General features: G+C 31.7%; 1 protein-coding gene across 4 annotated transcripts; it reads left to right on the forward strand.

Moving 5' to 3' along the window:
• Positions 1-13: 13 nt before the first annotated feature.
• atcayb (ATCAY kinesin light chain interacting caytaxin b) lies at positions 14-19797 on the forward strand. 4 transcript variants are annotated; one of them, XM_058752800.1, is made up of 16 exons: positions 14-144; positions 1173-1247; positions 3351-3662; positions 3747-3893; positions 5089-5183; positions 7966-8012; positions 9095-9322; positions 9424-9573; positions 11028-11130; positions 11866-11997; positions 13200-13286; positions 13364-13462; positions 14559-14594; positions 14851-14880; positions 17252-17298; positions 18581-19797. In XM_058752800.1, the coding sequence occupies exons 5-15, from the start codon at positions 5107-5109 to the stop codon at positions 17283-17285; spliced, it is 1023 nt and encodes a 340-aa protein (XP_058608783.1). In that variant the 5' UTR covers positions 14-144; positions 1173-1247; positions 3351-3662; positions 3747-3893; positions 5089-5106; the 3' UTR covers positions 17286-17298; positions 18581-19797. The 4 variants fall into 4 exon arrangements, with proteins under 4 accessions (XP_058608783.1, XP_058608812.1, XP_058608793.1 ...); XM_058752829.1 differs by lacking the exon at positions 14559-14594; XM_058752810.1 differs by lacking the exon at positions 3351-3662.
• Positions 19798-24056: the final 4259 nt, after the last annotated feature.

Consider the following 24056-nt stretch of genomic DNA (forward strand, 5'->3'; position numbering starts at 1 on the left):
TAGGCCCGAAGAAGAGATTAACTATCAAATATCCACTAGTTCATGTATTTGACCCACGGCTTTCCAAAATTAAGTTTTCCAGTTCGGAAATGCAAGCTGCTTTAGCTTTTTTGGAGCAACGACAACAATATGAAGACAATAGAGGTGTGTGAGTTACAGATTTGGCACCTGATGAAGATGAGGGTGATGAAAACGGCTCAAGAGCTTAGCTCATTATAAATGCCTCACCTTGAGCCAAGGGCGAAGGGCTATTGTCTTCATGCATTAATACTGCTGATCTGAAATACATATTAACTAGTGTCAATTCATTTTATTAACAGAAAAGATGTATAATTTTGACCAAAAGTCTGAGACAACTAGTAAAAAAAAAGAAGAAGCTTTTTTGCATGCTTTTTTCTAATGTAATGCATGTTTTTAATTATACAAATACTATTGAAAAGTTGAAACATGAACATAAAGCTGTTATGGTTAACAAAAATTAAAATGAGTAAATATTACTGTGTATGAAAAGAATTATTATTTAGTAAATTATTTGTACTATTATTCAATTTTCATCTAAAAACTTTTGTTGTTGTTGATTTCAAGAAGGATGAAATGAAATATAAATATTAGGTGAAATTAATTATTATTTAGTTAACTATTTTTACAATTATAAAATAGTTAACTAGAAATGAAACTATTAACAAATTAACTATTGCTTTTGTTAACAGATAGAAGACAAAATAAAAATCAAAAATAAATATTAGAAGAAAATGATTGTTTAGATTATAAATATTAGATTATATTATTCAAAATATTAATATAAACTATAACAGTGTCTCAAAGATACTAAATAACCCTGTTTATATTTACATGTATAATATATATAAAAATTACCACAGCAAATTAAGTAGATAATGCAGTGTCAATCTTTTTTTTAATTTTTTTAATTTTTTTTTTTTTATTATTATTAACTTTTTACTCATGTTATTATGGCACTGCATTATAGTGATTTTTTTAAATTAATTTATTTTTTTTTACTTTTTAAACTTTTTTTTAATCACATTCTGAAATGTAATTAGGCGTATTAATGTAACCTTTTACTTTGATTAGAGGAAAGTAAACTTTGCCACATCTGTTCTCCACACATATAAAGTTGAAACACTGAATGCTGTTATTTTCTCTTTAATCAGATCAAGTTCTTCTGCTCTGCTGCCTGCTGACAGGAGCTTCATGAAGGTTTATTTAAACTTTAGAGCCATCTTGTGGTGAGTATAGTGAAGTACAGCTCTGAATTAGAAATTTCAACAGATGAAAATCATATCTATCGCTATGAAGAAAAAAAAACAGCATAAGGGATTTGTTATTAAATGAAATTGTTATTAAATTTAGAATATTTAATAACTTTTATTCAACCATATTGGCTTTGTTCGCAGCGGTTCTTCTGGCACAAATGTATTTGGTGTGCAATCAAATGCATCTAATATTAAAAAGAAATCATTTTGATATTTTATAACACTGTATGTAGTTTGTGAAGTACTGTATGAGAGGGTGAAATACAGAAGGAAAGCCCTCGGTGCTGAATTCCACATGGCTGGCCGTCCTGAATGATTGAGTGGGTTTTAATGGACGCTCTGAGGTTTCGGGTCAGTGTTTGTCCCGACAGAAAAACCCCAGGCTCCGTCTCAAACACACAGCATCTCTCTAGATTCACTCTTGTCCATTATAAAGTCATCTCTGTGATTGACAAAACCATTTGAGGACAAATTTAAAAAGAGTTTATGATGTTTATGGCTGTATACATTTAACAGACGGAGTCTGAGTCAGTACAGAAGAGCACATCAACCCCCCCGAGCACTTTAAAAACTGGCTGGGAGTTTTTCATTTTTATTTATTTATTTATTTTCCCCCAAATGGCCTTGCAAAGTCAAATCCCAAACTGCTTTATTATTCAACAATAATAATAATTTGATTTATTAATATAATATAGTATATTATTAATGTGTATTATTATTATTATTATTATTGCTGCTGCTGTTGTTTTGATGTTGTTAATGTTATTAATAAAATAATAATGTTAATATAATAATAATAATAATTATTATAAATATTATTATTTAATTACAATATTACTGTGGTTAATAATCATAATAATTGTTTTAATGATTATTACTGTACTTAGAAGAAGAAGAAGAAGAAGAAAACAACGTTATTATTATTTTATTTTTATAATTGTCATTGTAATTATAATATAACTGATATTTATAAAAATAATTATTTTAATAAATATTATTTTAATAATTTTCATTATAATATAATATAATATTAATAATAGCAATATTTTTTTTACATTTTCTATCAATAAAATTATTGTTTTTAATTCTAATATTATAACTATGATATCAATAATTATTATTGTTATTTCATACATTTTAAAATATAATAATTATTATTATTATATTAATAACATTTATTTTTAATTAGTATTTTTATTATAATTTAATACTTAATTGTTGTTATATTATTGTAATTGTAATAGTATAACTGATGTGAATTATTATTATTAATATTTGTAATAATTTTAATTAGAATATTATATGTGACCCTGGACCGCAAAACCAGTCTTAATTCGCTGAGGTATATTTGTAGCAATAGCCAAAAATACACTGTATGGGTCAAAATTATAGATTTTTATTTTATGCCAAAAATCATTAGGATATTAAGTAAAGATCATGTTCCATGAAGATATTTAGTGAATTTCCTACGGTAAATATATCAGAACTTAATTTCTGATATGTAATATGCATTGCTAAGAACTTCATTTGGACAACTTTAAAGGTGATTTTCTCAATATTCAGATTTTCTTGCACCCTCAGATTCCAGATTTTCAAATAGTTGTATCTCAGCCAAATATTGTCCGATCCTAACAAACCATACATCAATGGAACACTTATTTATTCAGCTTTCAGATGATGCATAAATCTAAATTTCGAAAAATTTACACTTATGACTGGTTTTGTGGTCCAGGGTCACATATTCTATTTTTAATCACTGTAATAATTAATAGTATATCAACAACAAGAACAACTAGAATAATAATAATCATTATTATTATTATTATTATTATTATAAATAATTATACATTTGTTTTGCAGGTTACAAGTTAATTTATAAATAACTTGAATATTAAATATGAATATTACATTTACCAATAAAATAAAATAATTTATCAGCTGTTATGTAAAGAAACATGATGTGACTAACTTCCTGGCCTATATGGACTGCAAATGTGATATTTGATGTAGTGAGCACATACATGCACCAGCACAAAAAAGCCTCCTGAGTGCTGAACAGATGACATCATCACACAGAGCCTCAGCCAATCAGAGCGCAGCAGGAAACACAGCTCCGCCAATCACAGGAGACCGAGGGATGGCCTTCTGTTTACAGACGCGGCCCAGAGCACCAAGCAGCTGCGAGAGAGAGAGAGAGAGAGAGAGAGAGGAACGTACAGAGGAGAGATTGTGCTGGGATGGAGAGACAGGGATGCAGTTGCTAGGGAACAGGGAGGAGACGTCCATCTTTTGCAGCTTGTTCCAGATACAACAAGATTGGGAAAGGTTTGTCCTTCGTAAAGGAGGGAAATAAATGCACCATATAAAGAGAGAAGGACGGAACGCCAGGTAATGTGACGTGATCTGGAGCGGGATGGCATGAATTATCAAACACATCTGATCGCTGTGTGTTGTTGCTGTGGCCATGCACAGATCCTGAGACGCTGGAAATCATCCACCCGCACCAGACGCCCCTCTTTGTCTGAGGATCCGCAGATGGGACCGGCTTCACTCGACAGACAGACAGAGAGTCAGATCTGATGGATTCAGTGGGGAGCTGAGAAATCAACAGGCCTGAAGGTGAAACACATACACACACACACACACACAGAGAAACCAACGCCTGCAGAGAGAAACTCCTTCTGTGTTTGACCACATGAGCCATGAAATGCTGTTTGCAACCCGCTTTAATTCCGCCAAGTGACGTATTTCTGAGTAAACGGGGCATTCAGGGAGATAAATCTTGATTTTTCCGTGTGGAACTGATTGGATGCTGAAGGGAGTTTGTTTGTGACAGGTGGGTGGATGGAGGATTAAACAGGTGATAACAGACCAAAATTACAGTATTTCAGATCAGTATTTCAGGTTAATACAATTTGATAAAAGATTACTTATATATATATATATATATATATATATATGTGTGTGTGTGTGTGTGTGTGTGTCTGTGTATATGTACAGTATGTTTATGTATATCCTTTGATGCACTCGTGTTATTTTTGTGTTACTGAAGTACTTTTAGTTGTTGTTTTTTTGTGTTTTGTATTTTCATTTTAACTTTTGTTGTGTCTTTGTAATTTTTATTTATTTATTTGTTTGTTTTTAATATGTCTATATAGTTGTTATTAATTCTTAAGTTTTAGTTATTTTAGTAATTTTTTTTTAAATTTTGAATTCGTTTTTCATTTTTGTATTTTCCATTTTTAACTTTAGTTAAAGTTGTAGTAATTTTGTTGTTTTTGTAATTTTTTAAATATGTCTATATGGTTTTTATTAATTTTAGTTATTTTAGTAAATCAATTTAAACTAAATGAAAACAGGAAATGTTGCTTTTTAGTTTTAGTGTTTTAGTCATTTTGTTGTGTGTTTTTGTTATTTTCATTATTTTTATTTTTTTATTTTTTTATTTTTTAAATGTCTACGGTATATAATTTTTATTGTATTTTATTTTTGTGTTGGTTTTAATTATTTCAGTATTTAAGATAAATGAAAATAAGACCAGGAACATGTATTAAAGAAGTAGATAGTCATGTTGATGTTCAGGAAGAGAGATGCAACAATAAACACAACATCTCTATTACTCAAGCTCACAATCCTTTAATCTAAATATGAAGCACTGGCATGTAACTCATGCCACATTCATTCCTCAAATCATGTGACTTGTTGAGGAGATTGGTGCACATCATTAGCTCATTCAGAGAAATAATTTAGAGAATAATATGTATTTGTATCTATATAGGCACTTGTGCTGATCTTGTGTGATTGTGTTGATCAGTGTGATCGGGAGCAGAGGATGGGAACCACTGAAGCCACTTTACGCATGGAGAACATGGAGGTGAAAGATGAGTGGCAAGATGACGATTTCCCACGGTAAGACCTGACTGACCTTCAACTGTTCAGAATAACATGCTACCATACTATTTCTGCAGCATGCATACTTGTGCACAGTATGTGAATCTTCTATATGCACAGAATATGACCTACAACATTGGATAAATGTGCAGTATGAGGTGCATAAGATACTGCATCCCCTTCAGATGCAACATAGAGAGGTTGAAATTGTAGCATTTTTGCATACTTTTTGACATAAATAATAGATAAATTTAATGTGGATCACATTGAGATCTGACTTTTGACTTTTTGCTACTGTAATGCTGAAGCATTTCTGATTATTATCAATGTTGAAAACAGTGCTGCTTCATATTTTTGTGGAAATAATTGGGTCAGTAATTTTTTTTTACAGAAATTAATAATTTTATTCAGCAGGGATGCATTAAATTGATCAGAAATGACAGTAAAGACATGTATAATGTTACAAAAGATTTCTGTTTCAAATAAATGCTGTTCTTCTGAACTTTCTATTCATCTGTGAATCCTGAAAAATAAAATGTATCACAGTTTCCACAGAAATATTGGGAAGCACAAAAAAAAATGTTTATTGAGCAGCAAATCAGCATATTAGAATGATTTCTGAAGGATCATGTGACACTGAAGACTGGAGTAATGATGCTGAAAATTCAGCTTTGATCACAGGAATAAATTTTAACAGATATTCACATGGAAATCAGCTATTTTAAATTGTAATAATATTTCACATTTTAACTGTTTTTACTGTATTTTTAATCACATAAATGCAGCCTTGATGAGCAGAAGAGACTTCTTTCAAAAAGCAATTTAATTACTCCAAACTTTTGACTGGTAGTGTACACAATCAGTACTGCTATTGATCTGTATATTAATACTATTTAGTTGTAATGATTGATTTTTACTTGCGAATAAGCAGATTTGTACCTCAGCTATATGACACCATGTGAACATATGCTCATGTACAGCACCCATGGGGCTTGTTATTGGGGAGTTATTTTCCTCCACAGCGCAGACGTCTTTGATTTCTGATCAATAATGTCAGATCAGCATTAGAGCTCAGAGCGAGTGGAGCTGAGGATGTGTTATCTAGCTGCACGTGAAGGAGAAATGAAGGTGAAACGTGGCATAAACAGTCCAGAAGCAGCATGTGGGTCAACATACAAGAAGACATAAAGAGCACAGCCTTACATTATAATGCATTTCCATTTATGGGCAAATATGAGGTCATCAGTGTTGCCATGACAATGAGGCTAGTAAGAGACACAGAGTGCTGAATAATTGATTCTGCACTATAGTGCACATTATCACATAAACCCACACCGAACAAAACCTCGCTGAACTTGGCTTTTAATTATCATGCACTGTTTGAAACTTTCTCTCTGATGAACCTGATTATGTTCTAGTTCTTAAAGATAATTTAACATTAAAAGCTTTTGCTCACAATTTCTGATGAAATAATCCTAAATCTCCATGGCACAGTGATTATATCCTAAGGTAATGTCATAATACTTTAAAATCGTTTAATTAATTGATATTTAATTATTGTTATTTGTATTAATTAATTTTTAATTTATATTATTTCAATAAATGCTTAATGTAGTAACTGGTTTTATTAATATATTTATTCATAATATTAATAAATAATATTAAAGTAATGATTGATACAGTATATATTTTAATATTATTTATTATTTAATAATACTATGAATTATGCTTCATGTGGTAATTGTTTTCTGCAATATAATATTTAATATATGTATTTATAATATTAATAAATAATAATATTTAATGAAACGTTTCATGTGGTAACTATTTTTGTGCAATATAAAATTTAATAATTTAATTCATTTGAATAACATTAGATTATAAAAAAAGAAGTTACTTTTTAAGACTCAGATCGGTTCAAATTGATCCTTAAAGTAACAATCGCATGCTTTTATTTTAGCTTTCAGTGTACTGATAGATTACCATATTAATATACCATAGCCTATATAAAAGGTATTTGAAACAATATCATACTACAGTGATGCACTTGCAAAAAAATTGCACCTTTTTAACCTTTTAGTGTCAAACACTAAAACTACTTAATGATAATGGTTTACACAGATAAGCATCCTATCGCTGAACTGTCTGAACTGAGTTCTGTAACCCTCATTATTGCACTGTGCTCTCTTATTAACCAGAGCGTCCCCTGACAGCGCACAGACTGCTGGGTAATTACTGACTGTAGTCAGCATGAGATACACAAACACTGCTGATCGTAATGCCAGAGAATGACGGGTTAATTGTGTCCTTCGCTCCGGCTGAAACGTGTTGTTTAGAAGCCGCTATTGTTCACGGCTCGACACAGATGTGCAAACGGCATCATTTATGTGTGTGCTTTACCTCTGACCTCTGTGTGAGCCCAAACCACTTTCAATAATCATCGTGTTGATTTGATACTATAGTGTAGTGTAGTTTGTTAACTGTCCCTGTTCTGTGGTAAAATAGATATATTTATCACAGAGACTTGAGGATGCACGACTCTTTTTACTTGACTAGTAAGCAAAGACTTAAAAACCACCCCAAACACCCTAGCAACCACCAGTAATAACCTAGCAACACTAGCAATTAAACAATACATTAAATATCTCAACACCCAGTTAAGGCCAGTTATTACTGTGGTTCAGTAAATGAAAGTGTGAAGTGAGGAAGTGAGTGATTATTGTGAATTGAAGAAGAGGCTCTATAATGACAGAGAAAGTGTGTTGTGGTCGTCTGTTAATTTCTCTGTGTTGATTTACAGGCCTCTTCCTGAAGACGGTGATTTAGATGGACTCACTGACAACACTGGTAAGTTCATCTAAGTTCATCTTTTATTAGTTAGAGAAGAAACAGTTCAAGTTGAAAGTTGCACTGCAGTGTTGTTACCATTGACTAAAACTGAAAATATTTAATTATTAAATAATTATTATATGTGTTTTCTATGTATAAAAGTAATTATCAGTGAAGAAACAAATATATAAAGGAAAACAAATTTAAAAAAATATTTAAACTATAAATATTTTTAAATTATTATTATATTAATAGAAATAATTATTATATATTTTTAAAAATAATTATTAGTTATTAAATAAACATTAACTGAAATTAAACTGAAAAAATAAATAAACTTATTTTATTTCAATTAGTTGCCATGGCAACTTTTTTTCAGTATAATTTCATTACATAGTATAATCATAACATTTCAAAATGAATTTCATGATTTTCATTTAGTTTAAGTTGAAGTAATAACATTACTAAAACTGAAATAAAAATAATAAAATTAAATAGACATTTAAAAAAAAGAAAACAAACTTAAAAACTGACAAAAACAAAATTACTAAAAGTACAAATATTTTTTATATAATTGTATATTTTTAAAAATAACTATTTGTTAATAAATAAACATTAACTGAAATAAAATAAAATATTAAAAACTTTATCTTATTTTATTTTTACTTTTTTTAAACCAATTTAATAGTTATAACAACATTTTCATTTAATTGAAATATCAATCTGAATAAAAATAAAAAAATTAAATGAAAAAAAAACATTTAAGAAATACAAATAATAAAAACTAAATAGGCATTTAAAACAGGAAAGCAAACTAATAAAAATAACAAAAAACAATGACAAAATCACTAAAACTTAAACTAAAATTTAAATGAAGATGAAAAATAAAAAACTAATTGAAAGTATGAATGAATACTATAATAGTATATTAATGATACAAAAAAATTCACTTGAAGAGTGTTTGAAGGAATTTTGTCAAGTTGATATTGAAGTTGTAAGAACGTGTGTGAGTTTCAGACGTCTGACAGCTTCTTTTTATAAATGTGTTTCATTTTCTCAGCTTCTTTTATAAGCGTGTGATTAATGTTTTCTTCTGTCAGCTCATCACGCCGCTCTGACGGCGGATCACACGGAATCGGTCCGACAGAAGCGCCGCACGCTGATCGCTCCGGATATCAACCTGTCGCTGGATAAAAGCGAAGGTTCGCTGCTTTCTGACGACTTCCTGGAAACACCAGATGACCTGGACATAAACGTGGACGACCTCGACACGCCGGACGACGACTCGCTCGGCTCCCTCAACAACGGCAACGAGCTGGAATGGGAAGGTCAGTCGGAGGTCAAGGTCATGAGGTTTTGACTGGAAAACAAGATGCGTTACAAAAAGAATCTGATTTGCAGATTAAAAGCAGACTGTGCTGTTTTTCAGACGACACTCCGGTGGCCAGTGTGAAGGGTCCGGGCGGCGAGGAGGGTGACGGTGCGGGCCGTCTGTGGAGGACGGTGATCATCGGTGATCAGGAGCACAGGATAGACATGCAGGTCATCAGGCCGTACCTGCGCGTCGTCACGCATGGAGGTCGGTCGACGATATCAATTAACATTTGATATGACACAGATAGAACTTTCTATTTTACAGTATATATGTGACCCTGGACCACAAAACCAGTCGCTGGGGTATATTTGTAGCAATAGCCAAAAATATATTGTATGGGTCAATATTATAGATTTTTCTTTTATGCCAAAAATCATTAGTATGTTAAGTAAAGATCATATTCCATGAAGATATTTTGTAAATTAACTACTGTAAATATATCAAAACATTGTTTTTGATTAGTGATATGCAACTTTAAATGCGATTTTCTCAATATTTAGATTTTCTTGCACCCTCAGATTCCAGATTTTCAAATAGTTGCATCTCAGTCAAATATTGTCCGATCCTAACAAACCATACATCAATTTGGAAAAATTTACACTTATTTTGTGGTCCAGGGTCACATATTTCTTCTACATACACTTCTGTTCATTGACTTATTGATTATTGATGCTGTTTACTAGGTTAAAGAATTTAAACATTTTACGTGTTTTCATATACTATTATAGTTGTATTCATATTTTGAATTAGCTTTTGTTTTTATATTTTCTGTTTACATTTTATTTTAGTTAAAGTTGAAACGCCACAGATAGAACTTTGTATTTTATATATATGTTATATAATGTAATATATAATAATGTACACGTGGCATTTTGGACTACCTACTGTATATAATAATGTTAACTAAATAAAATAAAATAACTTTTGACACCTACATAATTTATATGTATTTCTTCAAACGCACACGTTTGTTCATCAACTTATTATAGATTATTGATGCTGTTTTCTAGGTTAAGGGATTTAAACCTGTGTTATTTTCATATCATTAAGATACTATTATATTTTGAGTAATATTTTGAATTAGCTTATATTTTCTGTTTTCGTTTTATTTTACCTAAAGTTTGAGTCATTTTATTAGTTTTTTTTTTGTATTTTTTATGTCTATATAGTTTTATTAATTGTTATTTCAGTTTTAGTTATTTTGGTTTTAGCTAAACCAAATTTTTAAACAAATTTTTGCCTTGGAAACATATTGAAATATAATGCTTATTAATAATTTTTTTTATATTTTATTATTTCATTTGTTTTATAAATGGTTTTAGCTTTTGTTTTAACTAATAATAACTCTAATTTGAACAAACCCCTTAACACTAAATGAAACTTTGTTGTGTAACTCATCACACACTTTACATACAAAAACATAATATCATCTTAACGTACAGTAGCGAAAACCGTTTGTTTTAATTGTAAAGGATGGAAAATAGATATGAAACCTGAATGACAAATGTTTCTCGTTTGTTAGCACACTGCATGTGTTCTTAAGGGGAAATACAGCTCATTGTGTTCCAAGGCCGTTTTACACAAACAGAGGGATCAGTGAATATGGAAACTGCTAACCTTGACTCTAAACACTCTCATGTTCCTGTTTCTGTTCACAGGTTATTACGGTGAAGGACTGAACGCCATCATCGTGTTTGCTGCGTGCTATCTGCCCGACAGCGGCTGCGCAGACTACAGTTACATCATGGAGAACCTCTTCCTGTAAGACACACGTACACTTTTTTTTAATACATCTTAATACATTAAGTTAAACTAAATTAAAATGAGAGATGTTCAAATAAAAGGTTTTTTGTGTTTTATTTCAGTTAAAGTTTATTTATTTTTTTAAATAATATAAAGTTTTTAATTTTAGTTTCAGTTTTAATTTCAGATAACTATAATAACCCAGTTATACATGCACTACCGTTCAAAAGTAAGTAGGTAATTAATACTTTTATTCAAAAAAGGATGCATTAAATTTATCAGACGTGACGGTAAACACATTTGCAATGTTACAAAAGATTTCTATTTCAAATAAATGCTGTTCTTTTGAACTTTATATTCTGCAAGGAATCCTGAAAAATAAAATGAATCACAGTTTCCACAGAAATATTGGGCAGCACAACTGTTTTCAACATTGATAATAATAATCAGAAATATTAGAATGATTTCTGAAGGATCATGTGACACTGAAGACTGGAGTAATGATGCTGAAAATTCAGCTTTGCATCACAGAAATAAATTACATTTTACTATATATTCAAATAATAAACCATTATTTTAAATTGTAAATATATTTCACAATATTACTGTTTTTACTGTATTTTTAGTCAAATAAATGCAGCCTTGGTGAGCAGAAGAGGCTTGTGAATGGATTTGATAGACCCTGTTTTACAACAGACAAATGCAGATATTTTACAGGTTTGCACTATGGATATTTCTTCTATGTCTCTGCAGGTATGTGATCAGTAGTTTGGAGCTGCTGGTAGCTGAGGACTATATGATCATCTATCTGAACGGAGCCACGCCGCGCAGGAGGATGCCCGGCATCAGCTGGCTCAAGAGATGCTACCAGATGATCGAAAGACGGTACAGCTCAGCTGATCGTTTAATAACACAGATAAGAACCCATGTGTGACCCTGGAGCACAAATCCAGTCATAAATAGCTGGGGCATATTTGTAGCAAAAGCCAAAAATTCATTGTATGGGTCAAAATGATTGATTTTTCTTTTATGCCAAAAATCATTAGGACAGTAAGAAAAGATCAATTTTTGATAATTAATATGCATTGCTAAGAACTTCATTTGGACCATTTTAATGGTGATTTTCTCAATATTTAGATTTTTTTTTTTTTGCACCCTCAGATTCCAGATTTTCAAATAGTTGTATCTCAGCCAAATATTGTCCGATCCTAACAAACCATACATCAATGGTGGATCTTTTTCTTTTTTTTCCAGCTTTCAGAATTTTTTTAAATTCACCTAAAAATTTACCCTTATGACTGGTTTTGTGGTTCAGGGTCACATATTATGAAAAAAAAACCTTTGTGTTTATACTTTGTGAGATGGGACACTGATGCTAGTCAGGACCAATTGTGACCCTGGACGACAAAACCAGTCTTAAGTGTCAATTTTTCAAAATAAAATAAAATAAAATGTAAACAGAAAATATAAAAACAAAAGCTAATTCAAAATATTAATACAACTATAATAGTATATGAAAACACGTAAAATGTTTAAATCCTTTAACCTAGTAAACAGCATCAATAATCAATAAGTCAATGAACAGAAGTGTATGTAGAAGAAATATGTGACCCTGGACCACAAAACCAGCCATAAGTGTAAATTTTTCGAAATTGAGATTTATACATCATCTGAAATCTGAATAAATAAGCTTTCCATTGATGTATGGTTTGTTATGATCGGACAATATTTAGCTGAGATGCAACTATTTGAAAATCTGGAATCTGAGGGTGCAGAAAAATCTAAATATTGAGAAAATCACCTTTAAAGTTGTCCAAATGAAGTTCTTAGCAATGCATATTACTAATCAAAAATGAAGTTTTGATACATTTACAGTAAGAAATTTACAAAATATCTTCATGGAACATGATCTTTACTAATGATTTTTGGCATAAAAGAAAAATGGATAATTTTGACCCATACAATGTATTTTTGTCTATTGCTACAAATATACCCCAGCGACTTAAGACTGGTTTTGTGGTCCAGGGTCACAGTTTTGGTGTGGGATTTCACATGAATTCTGTTCATTTCATTCCATTAACATCCAGGTTAAGAAAGAATCTCAAATGTCTGATCATCGCGCATCCCTCCTGGTTCATCCGGACAGTTCTGGCCATCTCACGGCCCTTCATCAGGTCAGGAAACACTGAACATCACAAACACCCTCAACCATTTGTAGGATGTGTTTTAATACACTTTAATTCCTCTGCAGTGTGAAATTCATGGATAAGATCCGGTATGTCCAGAGTCTGGAGGAACTGGCTCAGATCGTTCCCATGGAGCATGTGCAGATTCCCGAGTGTGTGCTGCAGTAAGTGCCCTTCACCAGCAGGAGGAGACACACGGATGTCTTATGAGAGAACTTCGTTTGTACATGCAAACTAAAACACACCGGGGCAGGATTGAGTTTTGTTAAAGCTGTATGCAGACATGAACATTTCACATTAACATGGTATCACTGCATTGCCTATTTAACCCTGTAAAGCCTGACATATGAAGTTATAGTCCAAAAAATCGCTTTTTTTTTAAATGGAAAAGTTTATTGAACCTTCAGACAGAATATAAATTCTGTTTGTTGAGTAGGCCTAACATTTTTGATACATCAGGCTTTTATGCCTCGTATCGTATGATATAGTGAGAATATGAAGCTCTGGCTCAAACTGAGGAAAAATATGCAATTTGGTGCAGATGCTGATATTTATATGGAAGTGATGAAATTCTGATGCTTGTAATGTAAATCAATGAGATCTTTATAACAGTATAGCAGATATTGACATAAAATGGTACAAATATCAGTCATCATCACTCTATATCTGCGACTGCCAATAATGTGTCTTAGAAAGATGAGATTTACATGATCCAAACATGCAATGCAACGCAATGATCAAATGTTCCTCAAAGCCCAATGATGATCATATTTGAGACTCACACTTGAACATGATTTTATGGAGAATCAAGTAAAGTGAGTCTGCTTCAGTCCAGTATGTGTTCATCTTGACGTATTAATAGTCATTCTTATGTTTACATGATTAAATATCAGTAGATTTGACAGCAGAAAGACACGTGAAGCACGAGTTGAAGGAGGACGTTTGTACAGTTACACTGAAAGAGCTTTTACTTGATTAAAAACTATCCATCAGATGAAAAAAGACATGGAGTAGACCGTGTGCAACAGGTTTAACTACAGTTTTGATCATGTTGATCATTTAGAGGCATTAGAAATGTATTTATAGGGTTAAAATATGAATAATAAAACACAGCATGCACACTGCATAATGTAAAAATAGCAGGAGTATCAGGGCAGATCCGAACACAGTCGTAGATTTCTCTGTGTTGAAAGTGTGAGGTTTTAGAAATGCACAGTGTTTGTAATGTGCGACAGAGTTTGTGTTCTCCTCTTTCTGCAGATGTGACGAGGAGCGAATCAAAGCACAGAGAGAAAGGTAAAACTGCAGGGGGTTGTGGGATGGTATGGCGTTACGTGATCGGAGTACTCTGGCCTTTACATGATTCAAATGTTAAACAGGCAGCAGGAGAGTTGCTCTTACAATCCGGCCCATAACACACACACACACACATATATATATATATAATATTGACTGCAGTTGTCAGTGTGGCTTATGCACAGTTATTGCACAGTCTCAGTTTTGTCAGTCGTTTGTTGTGCACTAATATGTACCTTTGATTATATCCTCACAGGCTTGAACAACTGGCCAAGACCTCAGAGAGGTGAAACTCTTTACATCCATATATACAGTGAAGCCCCGCAGTGTTTGATGTATGTGACATACAGCTTCTCAGGAATTTCTGTCTGGAGGCACAGGCTACATCTCAATTTGCATACTGCATACTAAAAGTATTTATTTCACTGGTCATAGAACAGTATATACAATACACTACTAAAAAATGTAATACTAAGAAAAAAAATCATGCTTTTATTCATCAAGGATGCATTAAATTGATTTTAAAAAAATGGTAAAGACTTTTATAATTAAAAAAAATTGTAATATTATTTAATATGATAATATTTAGTATAATTTTATAATATTTTATTTAATAATATGAGCAGCTCAGATGTTTTCACTATTGATAATAATCAGAAATGTTTCTTGAGCAGCAAATCAGCATATTAGAATGATTTCTGAAGGATCATGTGACACTGAAGACTAGAGAAAATTCAGCGCTGTATCACAGAAATAAATTCCATTTTACAATATATTCACATAAAAACATTATTATTTTAAATGGTAATAATATTTGACAATATTACTGTTTTTACTGTATTTTTAATAAAATAAATGCAACCTTGATGAGCAGAAGAGACTTCTTTAAAAAAAAAAACATTACAGACCCCAAACCTTTGAATGGTATAGTGTACTTTTGGATATAGTGAGTATTACTACTGCCATTGTCAAATCCTGTGTGCATATGCATGCATTAGGCAGAATTTAAATGCATTACCTTATCCCTCATTATTATTTAAAGTTCAGACTTGATGCAACATTGCCACTTTTTACAGTTGAAAAAAATATGAACGGAAAACCATCAGAAACCCTCATTTTCAGTGCAAAGGAATTATGGGTAATATATTTCAGAAAGCAATGATGAATGCACACAAGAAATCTCTTTGTCACACAATGTCACCTTTGACATTTTCAGCATGATTAATTCTTATCTCGCATACCATTTATGACAGTTAGTATGCAAACTGGGATGCAGCCATCACATAATCTGGCCGTGTCAATCAAACAGACTTATATTTCAAAGGCTACTGCATTGACAGCGAAAGCTTAATGAGAAAACATCATGTATTTAGATTTTTTTTTAGAAAAAATACATGATTCAGTACTGTAAACATGCAATCAACATTGCCGCACTTTAATTCTTTAATACAAGTCAATGTTCTGATTGCTGTCAAATCAAAGAGTTTTCACAGCCTTCACTCCAACCACATGTCAAATAGAGTCATTTTTCATCATCTAACCCAGGAGTTTTCAGTCTTCTAGATGCCATGGATCCCCAAATATGATTATCCTAGTGAAAGATATTCTAAAAATAAAAAAAACACCTAGATAATAAGCCTCTTTTTTACTCATTATAGTACTGTACTGTTATTTATAGAAGGCCATTTTTGTCACGAATAATAAATAAATAAATAAATAAGGTAATTCAAACTTTTTTCCCTCACAATTCTGACTTTTTTCTCAGAATTCACAGTTTATATCTAACCATTTTTTTAAGGTAATTTTTAATTTTTATCTCACAATTCTGACTTTATTTCTCACGATTGTGAGTTTATATCTCACAATTTTGACTTTATATATCTCAATTCTGAGATATATATTTTTGTATAGAATTTTTTCTCTGAATTGTAAGAAAAAAGTCTGAATTGTGAGGTGAAAAGTTGCAAGTACACTTTTTTATATATTTTTTATTTTTTATTTCATGTCATAAATTGGCTTCCATAGTTATAGGACTGTATTTATGTATTTATTTAGATATATATTTTTACTTATTTATTATAATTTAAGTTTTATTTATCTACATATTTTCTTATTTAATCAAGTTTGTATTATTTAATCTTATTTGTATTACTTATTTATTGGTAATTTATTTAAATTTTTATGTATTTTAATCTATTTTTTTTATTTACAAATTTTCTTTAATTATCTGTATTTATTTATTTGTTTGTTTAACTGTATTATTTATTTATTTTAATTATATATTTTTATTTATCTACTTTTTATTTACTTTAGTCTTGTTTTTAATATATATATATATATATATATATATATATATATATATATATATATATATATATATATATATATAGTTTTTGGGGTTTTTACACTTTTTCTAAACTTTTCCACAGACCCTCCAGCACTCCCTTACGGCCCCCGAACCCTGAAATTACTTTTTCTCATTGAATATCCTTAGAAATTTGTCCAATTATGGAAGTTAAATGTGTCGATGTGTTGACTTTTCATGTTGATTTTAAATGCAAATGTTCAAATCTGATGTGATTGTTTAACATGCATGACATAAATGTGATTATGTAATGTGCATTCACACTGTTTGTTTTGAATGCATTATTTTGCAGGCCACCATCCGTGGCCACGGAGGCCTGTCCCTGACGCGTCTCATTGGGTAAGAGAGCGAACGGCTGACTGTAACAGTAGATTGAGCAGTAGGGTGGGTTTAATGACCTCCGGACCTTACGCCATATTTGGGGTCTCTGAATGGCGAGAGGAGCAGCATCTCGTCTGCTCTGTTACATAAAGCACATCTGCTGCTCTCGTCAGAACAGCAGCCGCTGTGACCCTGCCGCCCACCACTGCTATTTTTGACCAGACTACTGACCGGCACATGGCCGATATCCTAAAAGAAGCATATCGTCCTGCGTGTCTGTCTTACTTCGGTTTGGGGAGTAACTTAAAGGGATAGTTCACCCAAAAATTACAGTTTGGTTATTATTTACTCAAACCAGCATGCTGTTATTTTTTATGTCATTCTCATAGCTCTTTCTCATACCCATTTCCTTCTCAATGGCTGTCAAGGACAAAACCCCCATAAAGGTAGTCCATATGACTGATGGGCTTTATTCCAAGTCATCTGAAGTCATATGATAGCTTTGTGCGAGGAACAGACTGAAATTTAAGTCATAAGACATGCGAAAACCAACGAAGGTGTCATTGACGTCCACCTTGACATGATATGCATTATACTGACCGTTTGATACAGCAAAAAGGAAGCGTCTGAAGGTTTTTTTTCCCCTAATTATAGTACTGTACCGTTATATATAGAAGCCCATTTCTGTCAAGGAATAAAAAATAAAAAGATTGCTTTTTTTCTTCACAATTCTGAGTTTACATCTTGTCTTGTACTTAAAATATACATACATTAAATATTTGACTGTATATATATATATATATATATATATATATATATAAATCATTTTTTAATTAATTTATATTAATTTAATAAGATGTATGTAATATATTTAAATTAATGTTTTGATCATGTTATTTGCTCGGCAAGATTATATGTACTATATTAAATCAATAAAATGTTTATATATTAAATACTGAACATGTGAAATAATATAATAACTGAAAGGATTATTAACCAAGCTAAAACAATAAAAAAAAAAAAATGAAACTAGAATAATAACAATATAAAAGGAAACATTTATCATTTTATTTAGTTTAACTTGACATACTTAACTAAAACTGAAAAAAACAATATAGATAACTAATTTATGCATACATACTTTTTTTATGACATTTGGATTATTTTTTGTAAGTCTCACCCATTCACACGAATAGAAAGCAAAACTGTTGATGCATACAAAACACAATGATCCTAAAAATCTAAAGGAGGGTTAAAATGATAAATATAGTGATTGTGAATGATATTTTCTCATTTACAGATACACCTCAAGGCAGGGATTCATCTGTGCATGTCATTTTCCAAAGATGTTCCTTTAAAGAACAATCATGTGGACGAACACAATCATCATCATCTCAAAACACAACAATGATGTTTGTGGCGCTCTGTCTACAGTGCAGTGCAGCTCTGACCTTTGACCTGGATCACAACCGGACCGCAGCTGAGTAAGTGTGAACGAGAGAGAAAACAAACGCTCACAGACTCTTTTCTAACACTTGTTTTGTTTCTGAAGAGGAACATCTGTGCAAATTAAACATCTTGTGTAACAGTCATTGTGTTGAACAGATGTAAAACGTGGGATGTTCAATACCAGCGGGATTTTAACTTAACTTGGCAGTTTATCCATGTTCACCTGCCAACCGCTTCCACAATGAGAAACACATTCAGCCTGTTACATAATGCAGCAGTTTACAGGTTTAAAGTCAACTTGAAATCATGTTTGCATTCATAATCTTTCATTGGACAATTTGCCATGAAAACAACCAAGCGCCAAATAATTATTTAGTCATAGTTTTGGGCTGTTGCTGTAGGTCTTTTAATCTTTTCTAAAAATCTGGTAAGTGGTTAAAGAAATAGTTCAACCAAAATTTAAAACAATTAATTGAAAACTCGCCTTCAGGCCATCCAAGATGTAGATGAGTTTGTTTCTTGATCAGGGTTGGAGAAATGTAGCATTGCATCACTTGCTCACCAATGGATGCTCTGCAGTGAATGGGTGCCGTCAGAATGAGAGTCCAAACAGCTGATAAAAACACCACAATAATCCACAAGAAATACACACCGCTCCAGTCCATCAGTTAACATCTTGAGAAGCCAAAATCTGCGTGTTTATAAGAAACAAATCCATTATTAAGGCATTTTTAACTAAAATACACCAGTCCATAATCCATAATAAGTAAAGCTTCCTCCAGTGAAAAAGTGTTCTGGTCTGAATCAAGAGACAAATCTGCACAGATCAAGCATCGTTTACAAGCCAAAACAGCTCTAAACAAATATGTGGCTGGATTTTGATGTGAGAGACACCAGGAGATGGACTTTTTCACTGGAGGAAGCGTTATTATTATGGATTATATACTCATATTTTAGTCAAAAGTAAAGGTTTGAAGTTAAAAACGTCTTTAAAAAAAAAAAAACTAAAATTGTGGATTATTGTGATGTTTTTATCAGCTGTTTGGACTCTCATTCTGACGGCACCCATTCACTGCAGAGCATCCATTGGTGAGCAAGTGATGCACTGCTACAGTTCTTTTTAATCTGTTCCCATGAAGACACAAACTCATCTTGTATGGCCTGAGGGTGAGGACATTTTCAGCTAATTTCAGATCATTTCTGGTTGAACTATTTCTTTAATGCAGCAATTCAATGGTGGTTAACATTAATGCAAGTTTACAGCAATAATAGCAAATCAGGAATTATTTGAAAAAAGAAGCCCGACCTTCATGTTGACTTTTAAACTTATCTGATTAAATGTACAGTATGCCACGTGAACAGAGAATGTTTCAGCATAAAGTGAGCTCAGCTGTACATACTGTATGATACACAGGTAGCAGGTCATGTTTGCTGGAACTTTATGACTGTAATGTATGTCTTTAATAAGTATCAGGGGCTGTGTTCCGAATGGAATACTAGCATACTGCATAGTATGCACTGCATACTTATTTTTTACTTTAATCCGTATTTGAAACAGTATGCAATCATAAATGCTTCTTACTGCTGTCACATGACCTCATGGCATTGCATGTTTTAATCAACTTATCTCATTTTAATGCAGTTTTATCTGAAAATGTCTTAACCTTTGGCAGTTCAATGAGTCAGCAAGGTTGATCATGGTTGATATGACTTACTTTTCATTCATTACACTAGAAATTGAAGGTCAAGTTGAGTGTGTTGCATAGTGGAATACAGTATACATACAGTAAATGCAGAAAATTCCATGCATACTGTAGAAATAGTACAGTAGTATGATATTCTTAACACAGCCGAAGTGTTTGTCACAGTGAGTTGCCTGAATTCACTGCAAGTAATTCATGTACATAGACTCTGTCATGCAGCTCCACGGTAAAAAACTCATGTGCTTCCAACTCAAACTTCCCATTATGACATCACAGGAGGCGGAGCTTGTTTTCCCTCCCTTCATAATGCCTTATGGGTACTCTGATATATCTATAATCAGATACAGTGAGTTCTTATAACAAACGACTCAGTAACACTTTACAGTAAGGTTCTATTTGTTAACTACATCAGTTAACATGAACTAATAATAAAATTTACTAAAGCATTTATTAATTTTAATGTAACTTCTATGGAGAACCAAACTTGCAATAATAAAAAAATAAATGTAATAATAGGAAAATAACTAATACTTGACTTGCAAATACAAATAAAATTATTTTTTATTAAAAAATTAAATTAAATTAAAAATATTAGCATTTAAATTGAATTTATTTTTTGTAATTTTCCCTTTATTTATTATGTTCTTAATTCATTTGTAACTGTATTTTTATTTATTTAAAATAAATTAATTAATTCATTGATTTTTAGATTTATTTATTCCCACATGTAAGGTCCTCCATAAATTTCAACATTTACTAATACATTATTAAAATTGAATTACATAAACTAACAACAAACAGTGGGATTTAACAAATGTTAACAAATATTAATAAATACTGTAACAACTGAATTACTCTTTGTTAGTAAATGCATCAACTTTAACTAACAAGGCCTTATTGTAAAGTGTTTACCGTCTCAAATATTTTTCAGCTCGACACACAGCGGAGTGACTAATTTCACAATAACAGCAATAAACATGCCATTTTATTAAGCAAATTGTATTAATTTATCAGCATGCGGCAGTGCTCATAATGCATTTTGAAGGGATAATTTCAGCCACATTATTGTATAATGTACATTATCAGACTGTTTAACAGTGTACTGTGTGTAAATCATTTGTATCATAGGATGTGCAATAAGTGAATGAGTTGCCAACACTGATGATGTGACAATTAATAAAAGTAAAATTTAACTGTCAAGGTTTGTATTTTACATTTTCTGGTTGCATGACTCAGTTGTTGGGACGGATTTCCCTGGAAACTGCATACTTTCATCATTCGTCTGCGCATGTGCATGTCATATCTGTGAATAAATGAAAGGAGGTCAGGCTTCTATTGTATACATTTAACATAGCTTGAAGCAACAACAACTGAACCTCGAAACAAAAAGAGTTTGCGAGCAAAACCGGAAAGCGACAGAACCCGTAATAAAACATGAATCAACATTGCTGTGCATTAAATAGATGACAAAACAATGTTTACTTTGGTAACTATACCAAACCAGTTACTACGTTTTTCTATTTGCCTATATCAGTTATCTGATATCGTTTCAGCGCTGCCAAACTTTTGTAACATTATTTTAACAAGTCATAACAACAGCGGCATATAGGCTGCTTACCTGCTCATAAGACATATTTTCCTGGATATCAGCCTTCGTTATTAGTTGAGTTTTGATGTCATTTGCACTGATAAAGCGATCATCTATCACAGTGATGCCTCAAAAAACATCAGATTCATCCGCGCAGGATAGCAGAGCCGCAGCACAACTCGCTTAACAACCAAAACAATGTTCCTCCGTGAGAAACTTTTAGTTTTATTCTTAAACCGCTAGAGGGCCAAAGGTTACATAGCGTGTGTGTAATTCAGTAATTGTTGTTCTGGGCAGTGACACGTGTCCCGGCAGGCATATGCTGTGAGCTGTTCATGGGTCAGGAATGAGGTGAGTCATGAATGAGTCATTTACTCACACACTCTTGTGTTAATACATTTGATCTCAGAATGTCAGACACAAAACATTACAAACAAATGCAGCCTGAGCTCCATCAACTCACACCGTCTGTAATCTCAAGTCACGCTGGAAAACAGATCATTTTCAAAGCTTTGACCTAGTAAAGCAGTCTTTTGGCTTTTTATGTTTTTTTTATGGCTCTATTTATGTTGACATGTAGATAGTACACAGTAAATAATAATTATTATTATAACCTTTATTTAACCAGGAAAGAAAACTCACTGAGATTACAATCTCTATTGCAGGAGTGTCCTGGCCAAGAATTGGCGGTCCAAGTTTACAAATACATATACCAATAAACCACAGGCTACCAATTCTTTTATACATATAATACAAGAATTGGTAGCCTATTAGGTCTATGTTTTTAGTCAAAGCATGTAGACAAAACAAATAAACAAGTTTCCATAACACTTCACAATAAGGTCCCATTAGTTACTCCATTAAATAATATTAACAGATAGGCCTAACTTATACTTTTAATAAGTTATTAGTAAATGTTGAAATTAAAATAAACTAGTATAAGTATTTTTCATAAACTAATTTTTCAAATGGAACCTTACTGTAAAGTGTTACCCAGCAATTAAACAGTAAACATTTATTTCTTAGGTTTTGAAATAGATGATTATGTACAGTGTTGGGGAAAGTTACTTTTAAAAGTAATGCATTACAATATTGCGTTAATTACGTTACTTTTTATGAAAATTAATGCGTTACATTACTTTTGCATTACTTTCACGTTGCTTTTTAAATATGAGCAGGGCTTGATTGTTTTTAATATAAGAAGTTCTATTTATAGCTAATATAAAAGCCCTTTCACACCAAAAAGTGTAATGAATAAACCTCAGGCTGAAGGAAAAGTAAATTCACGTCTGTACAGTAGAACGCAGGAGAAGAAGGTTCAGCACAATTGTTAGTTTATCTAAAGTTATTTTTGCTTATTAGTATGGTTGAGCTTGATCATCAAAGGTCAGCAGCAAAGACATCGGTTAATAAAATGGGATTGGATACATTTGTGTTATTTAACATATTTAATTATTGCAGGTCATATTCTGAGTTTGCACTTCACTGTTTTAATTAATTTTGATGAATACTAAATCAGTTTTTTTTTGTGAGTGAGATGAATTAATGCACGCTCACATTTAGTCTAGAACTACAGTAACATCATGTTCACGTACAACGCCTCTGTACTTCTGATTTCTCCCAACATGGGGACACGAGAGCTGTCGGTCAATAAATGGGGAAACAAAGTAACTGGCGTTACTTTTTTGAAAAAGTACCTCAGATATTTTCTTGTAAATTAAAAAAGTAATGCGTTACTTTACTAGTTATTGAAAAAAGTAATCTGATCACGTAACTCGCGTTACTTGTAATGCGTTACCCCCAACACTGATTATATATAGGAATTATATAGGAATAATATATTTAAGAAGAAATATTTAAGTCATAGTAACATGTTAAATATGTATTTTGTTCTTTGAAAGTCTAATTAAATAATTAAGTAAAAAGCATGAATTGAAATGTAATTGAAGTATTCAGTTTCACTAGTAAAGTACAAATTTAACAAAATATTGTTTAAGTGTAATATTAAAATATACCCACTGCTGAATGTGTGATTA

The sequence above is a fragment of the Onychostoma macrolepis genome, chromosome 02 (genome assembly GCF_012432095.1).
Source record: "Onychostoma macrolepis isolate SWU-2019 chromosome 02, ASM1243209v1, whole genome shotgun sequence".
NCBI classification, from domain to species: Eukaryota; Metazoa; Chordata; class Actinopteri; order Cypriniformes; family Cyprinidae; genus Onychostoma; species Onychostoma macrolepis.

Excerpts from the sequence above, each read along its gene's own strand:
- atcayb (XM_058752800.1), top strand. The coding sequence starts at position 5,107 with ATGGGAACCACTGAAGCCACTTTACGCATGGAGAACATGGAGGTGAAA. Across the intron at positions 13,463-14,558 it reads ATTCCCGAGTGTGTGCTGCA|ATGTGACGAGGAGCGAATCA; the intron begins GTAAGTGCCCTT and ends CTCTTTCTGCAG. Across the intron at positions 14,881-17,251 it reads CTGGCCAAGACCTCAGAGAG|GCCACCATCCGTGGCCACGG; the intron begins GTGAAACTCTTT and ends ATTATTTTGCAG.